The following is a 7,436-nucleotide window of genomic DNA, read 5'->3' on the forward strand; positions in this document are numbered from 1 at the left end:
TGAATGAAATGAGTTTTTATTTTCAAATGACTTCATCATCATTTTCTGTCCATGATTTGCCAAGTGCTGCCCATCTCTGCCCACTTCTTGGTGCATTCTATACACAAATCTATTTACACAATCACTTCAGATCAACATGATGATGATGTCAAATATTTGACAAGTGCCCGATCCTTTGGACTGGCAAACAAATAAGAAATAAAAGGTCATAACCTTTAGCGATAACAACATTTCACAAATCAATTCACATTGACAAGTATTTTTTCCTCATAATTATTAGAAAATAAAAAAAAGCATGACCATGTAGGAAAGCACTGAAAAAACAAACCGTCCATATTCCTTCAAATTACAAAGAAGATCTGCAGAAAAAGGAAAGGCCTGGAGGCAATGAAGCATAAAATACTATGTACAATAAAAAGCGCAATCTACTATGCAGGTTTCAAGAGTTCCTAAAGTGTCTGTCATCCGTCCTCTTTGTGAGTCATGCTCTACTGACTGGTTACTGAGGAGTCAGAATAAGGAGCAAGGTACGAATGAGACTTCCCAAAGGATACTGTGTCATAAATACAGTACGTTATGACCACTTAGTGATCGTTCTGCGGGGCACTCTGATTAGTTGGCTGTCAAGTTTAACAGTCCAACAGCGCAATTAAAAATGGCACAGTGTGTCAGACCCCGGAGGCAGCCTGGCTGTTATAATCAGTGGACTCCATTTTGAGGATGTAAGGGATGATGCTGTCGATCTGCACGTTGCCAATGAGCCCTGCGAAAAACAGCTCCTCTGTGACAGCTGCACTTATCAGCCTGAGGGCGGGAAGACGCAGCAACAGCTTGGATAACCTGAGATCAATGAGGTGGAAAGGAGACATAAAATTTGAACATGTGTTCTGTAGCAAGTACATCTGTGGTAACATCATAAATCTGTCTCGCCAAATATAGAGCGATTCTGTTCTACTGCCAACTGACCGATAGGAGTCTTCTGGGTAGGTCCTGGTTACATAGTCCTGCAGCTCCATGTAGGCCTTCTCCTGAAACCGTTCAATCTGTGGGGTGTTATCTATGCCTGGGTGATCTAGTGCAAAATACATACACACAGTCAGAAATGGGTCTGTGCACGTTTAACTTTCTGTAGAACTTCTGTAATTTTTTGTCAAAGGATTGTATGTTGGGGTGTCGACATGTATCAGATAATACTTTTTAAGACCCTTTTAAGACCATTTTAACCAAATTTAAGATTGATATTTTGGACAAATTCTCTTTTTCTTACTCGGGTAAGTATGAAGTTTTGTAGTATAGGGTAGTGTCCTTACAGAGGTAGATTTTGTGTAGAACTACAGTTAGGGTAATCTACATTGTGCCAACATCTCAGTGGAAGTATAGTGTTAGCTTCAATGGTAGATTTAACGATTTGTAGGGTTAGGGTTTACATCACATCAGATGCGTAGACTTTTACGCAAAAGAGCTAGACTCGTTTTACAAAATAAATCAAAATGTATCCATACATGAAATCAAATTTCAGACATTTTAAGAATTGAAAGACATGCAGACTCCTTTTAAACTTGCCAACTATTTACGTACCAGGACTGAAGAGAACGATGGCTTTGAGGTAGGCATATTCGTAAGAGTCTGGGGACAGCTTGATCATGCTGTTGCAGAACTCCTGCATCCTCCAAATGTGTTCCATAACTAGTTTTACTCTGTCTGGAGACAGCTTGTCTGTAGGAGACAAAAAAGGACAAGTTTAGAGGACTAAAAGATGTAAGGGGCCAAACATTAGTGTACTAATCGGCAAATTCAAGAGACACTGAGCTTTTATGTAACTATTTACAGAACAAACTTTTTAAAAACTTGACTTAACAGTGCCGATACTGAAACATTTTACTCAGATGATACTCGACTCCTAAAAAGTACATCATTTGTACCAAATATTCTTTTCAGCTGAGAACAACACCCATCTCTATGCATGATGACTTATTTTCCTTCTAGCACCACACTGAAAAATACTGTTTTTCCTTGTATTGCATTTAAACCTTGCAGGCAACCAACAGCAGAGCTCTCCTACCTTCCTGTAAGCTGGTCTGCAGATGGTTGATAATGGCACTTAAGATGGTACCAACATTCATAACAGTGGAACACTGTGCCAGACCGAGGGCAAACAGCTCATTCCAGCAGGCTTTCATCAAGTTAATGTCATTGTCTTGGCCACTGTGAAATAAAATAAGATCAATTTACATTTACAACAGCGAACTCCACGGTCAAATAAGGGAAACATCATTCAGCTGAGATTTTATAACCGCTACATAATGACAGAGTCCAATAAATGTATTGGTGAAACAATGAAAATCCTTGTGACGACTGCTTACCCAAGGGTTTGAAAGGCAGGAATCGAGCGTGCCCAGTGCATAGAGAGAAAAAGCAGTCGGGAAGCTGACTCACAGATGTAGTTGACATTGAGGTACTCTGGCACAGGCAAAGGCATCATAAGCTAGGAAAAAGATGAGGAGAGGAAACATGACTGCATTGTTTATAAGATACATTTATGACTCAGTAACACATAAGCAGGGATTTTGGTCTCAGTGGGACTTCATCCTCAGGTTCAAGGTCAGCGTCACTTTTACCTTGAAAGGGAAATGGCTGTCAGAGAGTAGAGGTCCTTCCAACTCCACCACAGGGCCTGATTGGTCCCCTGACATCAGCTGCATTGTGGCCTCCAAGGACTCTCCTGCTGAGCCATCAGGAGGGTGGAGGACTTTGGCCAGGGTGTCAAAAGCTCTAATCAAACACAAAAAGGTCACATTAAAATATCCACGTTTTCATCTGGACACTGAAACTGGAAGAGAACATTACAGGAAGAGACAATATAACTCAAAGCACTGGACTAGACCCTCAACATACGCTACATTTTTGATTGAATAGGGATGAATCTAATCAAGTCTGTAATAGTGGAGTCAGAGACCACATGGCCCTACAGGAAATTCTATTAAAGCTTTGTGACAACCAGAAATAAACAGCCCCTGGGTTTCTTTCTAGTCCTCCTGTGGTGCTCAAGCCTACGTATCAACTTCTTCAGAGACAACTACTGGTCAGTGTCAAACCCTCTTGATTCTTTACGACATCTCCCTCACCGAGTGATATCACTTGCAGTTTGCTCGTCTCCTTGGATGTCTGTCATGGAGCTGTCCCCGTTGCTAAGCGTTTCAACTCCCATCATATCATTGCCGCTGTCACTTTCCTCCCTGCTCTTGTTGAGATGGGCGAGGGATGTCACCACATTTGCCAGCGTGCCGAGGTCACCTTGAGATGGGTCATCCTGCTGGGTGGGTAAACAGTCATTATTAAGCCTGTTGATAAACAGAGAAACTTAAATTTGTTTTCACTGTCCTGTCTCTGGACATCATCCACGTGAAGCGGTTAAAACTTCATATTTTCTCAGGTGATTTTATATTTAGATTTGGATGGCTATGTAAGAATAACAAGTTAGATTCTAACTAGATGCAGTGTTGAATGTAATTTGACTGCATCAGAGTTACCCTGTCCGGAGATGCTGGGATCAAGATGGTGTTTTCCATCTTGGAGAAGGGTTGTTGGATGTTCAGCAACATGCTCGACTCGAGCAAACTTGTAGACCTGCAATTAGAGATTTGACATTTCCCATTGTGTCATGTTATATTAAACCGTAAGGTACAATCAACTCCTTATTCAAACTCTTATCAGTTTTAGTAATGCATGTACAATCGATTTCGATTCAATCCAATCTAACAGAAGAAATTCCAACACTCTTGCACTTCTTCTTGTCAAATAAAGACAATGTGTCAGAGAGGTGCTAATTCAACATGGCAGTGTTGTACTGAACAACATTTTATTGACTTGTGTTTTTGGTTTCTCATCTCTACCATGCATTTAAAACTGGGAGGACAAAAAACAACAAATCAGAGCGATGATTAGTAGATTACCGTAATTGATTTGGCAATTGAGAAAAAAATATATTATATATATATTGATAATCAATTAATTGTAAAAGTAATTTTGGAAGCAAATTGTCAAACATTTGCTGGGACACTGAGAAGTGGCTGTACCTGGCAGTTTCCTTATCGGATACAAAAGTGGGAGTGGCAGCCAGAGGGCTACACAGGTTCTTGCGGATGTAGATTTTCTCAGTGGAGGCCGCACAGTTGAGGGACTTCTCTCGGGTGTTCACTTCAACAGGCTTCCTCTCACACTGCACAGCTGAAGACAAAACAAAAGGCACCAGATCATATTAATGTGAGTCCTCAATAACATGTCCACAAATGTTTGTAGAATATAAACATTATATAAACATCTTACAATCCTGTTTCATGCCCAGAGCAATGCAGCGCTGTAGTCGACAGTACTGGCAGCGATTTCTGTGGAGTTTGTTGATGGCACACTCGCCAGACCCCCTGCATGTGTATACAAGGTTTTTTCTAATGCTGCGTTTGAAGAAGCCCTTACAGCCCTCACAGCTGACAGCTCCATAATGGCGCCCTGAGAGAGGAGAGATTTCTCAGTTGGTGAAAGCTTGCTTATGTGTGTTAATGCAAAATAATAGTGTTAAAGCAAATTAAACTTAATTCCCACCTGAGGCCTTATCCCCACAGACAACACAGTATTCCACAATTGGCTTCACAATAGACTGGTCTGATCCTTCAGTCACAAACTGGCAAACAACACAAGACAATGGAGTAATTTAATACAGCGAGCACTGCATAAGTTCAGATTGACAAAGCATGTTCATGCTTCAGTCATAAGACCTTTCAGTAACTTGTTATAACATAATAACTGGCTGGGAGAAGTCACTAATATCCTGTGGCGTTACCTGAAGCTGCTGCCCAGCCAGTTCCGGGGAGGCAAACAACAGCTGGTTAACCCCAGAGCCATCTGGGGTAGCGAGGATGACCTTGCTGGGTGAGCCTTCCTGCTTGGCCAGGATCACTTTCCCTCCAGGGGAATAGTCAGAATTAGCTAGGATAAACTGCTGCTTTCCAGGGGAGGATGGCTCAAGTGCTGTGACGATCTGGATCTTCTGGCCAGTCTGCTGATCAGTTACAATCTATCAGGAATAGAGAAATAAAAACATGAGCGAGTGCTGACTGTACATGCAGAAAGAGTGCTGGAGAAGTTAATGATATGACAAAGAAATACTTTCAGCTATTATTTGATCTAGGACATAACAATTCTATGCAGATTGTGCATATGTGTTTATTCACACAGAATAAAACAAAGTAACAAAAGTCTCTACAATACTGATAGTAATAATAATAAGTCTCAAGTGGTGGACAGGCTGTCACATCACCTGGATTCTGTGTCCCAATGCCATGCTGCTGTCTGCTGACACAAGCTGAATCCTTTGGGTCTGTCCATCCATTCTGATATCGCACACACCTTCTTCCACTGCTCGTCACATCAGCGCGCCATGAGGCATGCACACCTGTAAATAAAACACACGTTTAACTTCATGTTTTATTAAAACAAACTTTAGGTCAGGTGAAGGAGCCCCTTAAGCCCCTTAAGGCTGACTTTAAAGCTTTTTTAATGACAACCAAACCAAATGTATGATACTTCTCAGTTTTTTCAGACTTCCCTACCATATTATGTCTGAGGTATTCAGCCCCAAGCCCATTGTTTCCTGCTGAATCTTAAAAAACAGGTCACCAATTCATTTTTTAAAAAGGTAAATTTATTTCCTCTAAACAACTGGGCACTTTAGCTTATGGCATGTTTCGAGGGAATAAATAATGATTTTGTTGTGGACTATTTAAAGCAAATGTGTCCACATTAGGGGCACTGGTAGGCATTTACAGCCAGACTGATGCAGCAAAACTACAGTGCTCATATCAAAAGCTATACTGACAATTGTTAGTTATTAGTAGGCTTAATTAAATGTTGTTGGTGTTTGCGTGGGGATTTGCTGCTCACAAGAAAAATACAAAAGAACAGACTGTTTCTTTAATAGACGTTGAATGCTTGTGTTGAATTGCGATCCCATAATACATTTTATTAAACTTTTACCGCACGTGTAGATCGTATAATAATACTGAAATTAGTTAAAGTGACCCGCAGCTCGGACACAAATGTATTCCAACATGGTGTAACAGTTAGTGTATCATAACCCTGCGGTTATTAATAAATCTTTACACTCAGCTAACGTTACAACTACTCTTATCCACCCCGTTTAGTAGAAGACATTTCTAGTCAGAACTTGATCAGTGTTTCCAAATAGTGTACACAGCTAATAAAGTAAAGGCTGGCTTGAAATTATCTATAATGAACCAACAGATCCACTACGAACATCTGCTTTATCACACTGCATGTCACTAACGCTAACTAATATTAGTTCGTGGCCTGTGCTAACGAATCTAGCGCTAGCCGGCGCTAGCTCGTAACTGTACTATTGGTGGCCTTGTTATAAAATACATCTTAAAACCACTTTAACGTAACAACGAAGGGGCGTTACAGCTGCAGTCGTAACACAAACAAGCTCTTGACAGCCAGTTATTTAAAATCGATACGGAAGATAAAGGTATTTCTTTTCCTGTGGGTGAAAGGTCAACATTGAAGGGTTAAAGCATGCTAGGGTTCAGGGCCCATGATGCTGAATCGCAGAGACAACGGCGGGACTTCAGTTTTGACAACTAGGCAATTTTCGCTTTAATTCTGGCACTGGACTTGCACATCAGTCGGCATTTGCACACGACAGCAGACGATTCAACACTTCGGCTAGCCGTTGTCACATTTAGATTTAAATCAAAAACGTTGCTGCTTAGTTTAGAGAGACTAGCTAACAACGCTAGCACAGCAGCTAACAACAGCTAACAGCAACACGGTTAGCTGGCACAGCTAAGCTTGTTGGCTAGCTAACATGTCCGTTAACACTAACTGTTACCGAATTGGTACCGGTAGCTACATAGTAGTTGTGTAACGTTAGTTCGTAAACTAGCTATGCAGTCGCATACACGCCACCAACACTACTACATACTTGCAGTTTGTCCGCGCTGGGCTCCCGGTGACAGTGCTAATGAGCTAGTTTAGCTGTTTGCTAGTTAGTTGCTAGCTGGTAGCTAATGGCTGCCTCCCTGCTGTAGACCGACTGAACACTCCCTCCCTTCCTGTGTTAGTGGCCCCTCGTCTCGCTTTCACGAGCCTCGCATGCGTCCACATCGGTAAATATTACTTACCGTACACGGAGCTGTTAGGTCAGATGTTATTGTCTTCAATAAATTAATATTTTAACTGCAGTTGTTGGGAGGGTCAGAGTTCGTGACCTTTTTCTCATCAATAAACGACTGGTACGCATGCGCAGCTTGGTAGCAGCGCTCCACAGCGTCTGCCAGTGTCAGTCTGTCAAAACCCAGTTTTCCTCCTGGCTTAACTTGGCTTCAGTGTTTTGTCACGGGGGAAATGCACATCTCTGCAAT

The 7,436-nt window shown here is 41.5% G+C and overlaps 1 protein-coding gene across 3 annotated transcripts; it reads right to left on the bottom strand.

Annotated features, from left to right (window-relative positions):
* Window positions 1-7,352, bottom strand: nr2c1 (nuclear receptor subfamily 2, group C, member 1). 3 transcript variants are annotated; one of them, XM_037107325.1, is made up of 14 exons: window positions 7,197-7,352; window positions 5,315-5,449; window positions 4,838-5,071; window positions 4,600-4,678; window positions 4,327-4,506; window positions 4,077-4,227; window positions 3,531-3,627; window positions 3,126-3,313; window positions 2,619-2,772; window positions 2,364-2,485; window positions 2,063-2,205; window positions 1,579-1,716; window positions 967-1,072; window positions 1-840 (listed from the first exon to the last, which is right to left on the bottom strand). In XM_037107325.1, exons 2-14 carry the CDS (start codon window positions 5,384-5,386, stop codon window positions 669-671), a joined length of 1,836 nt encoding a protein of 611 aa, XP_036963220.1. In that variant the 5' UTR covers window positions 5,387-5,449; window positions 7,197-7,352; the 3' UTR covers window positions 1-668. The 3 variants fall into 3 exon arrangements, with proteins under 3 accessions (XP_036963220.1, XP_036963221.1, XP_036963222.1); XM_037107326.1 differs by lacking the exon at window positions 7,197-7,352 and adding an exon at window positions 6,998-7,150; XM_037107327.1 differs by having other exon boundaries at window positions 669-840; window positions 3,126-3,310.
* Window positions 7,353-7,436: the final 84 nt, after the last annotated feature.

Source organism: Acanthopagrus latus, chromosome 8 (genome assembly GCF_904848185.1).
Source record: "Acanthopagrus latus isolate v.2019 chromosome 8, fAcaLat1.1, whole genome shotgun sequence".
Classification (NCBI taxonomy): domain Eukaryota; kingdom Metazoa; phylum Chordata; class Actinopteri; order Spariformes; family Sparidae; genus Acanthopagrus; species Acanthopagrus latus.

What these genes read in the sequence shown, in the direction of transcription:
- nr2c1 (XM_037107325.1), bottom strand. Translation starts at nt 5,386, where the DNA reads ATGGATGGACAGACCCAAAGGATTCAGCTTGTGTCAGCAGACAGCAGC. An exon ending in TGGCTGGGCAGCAGCTTCAG is followed by an intron (nt 4,679 to 4,837) that starts GTAACGCCACAG and finishes GTTGTTTGCCAG; the next exon opens with TTTGTGACTGAAGGATCAGA. An exon ending in ACAGCCATTTCCCTTTCAAG is followed by an intron (nt 2,486 to 2,618) that starts GTAAAAGTGACG and finishes TCTTTTTCCTAG; the next exon opens with CTTATGATGCCTTTGCCTGT.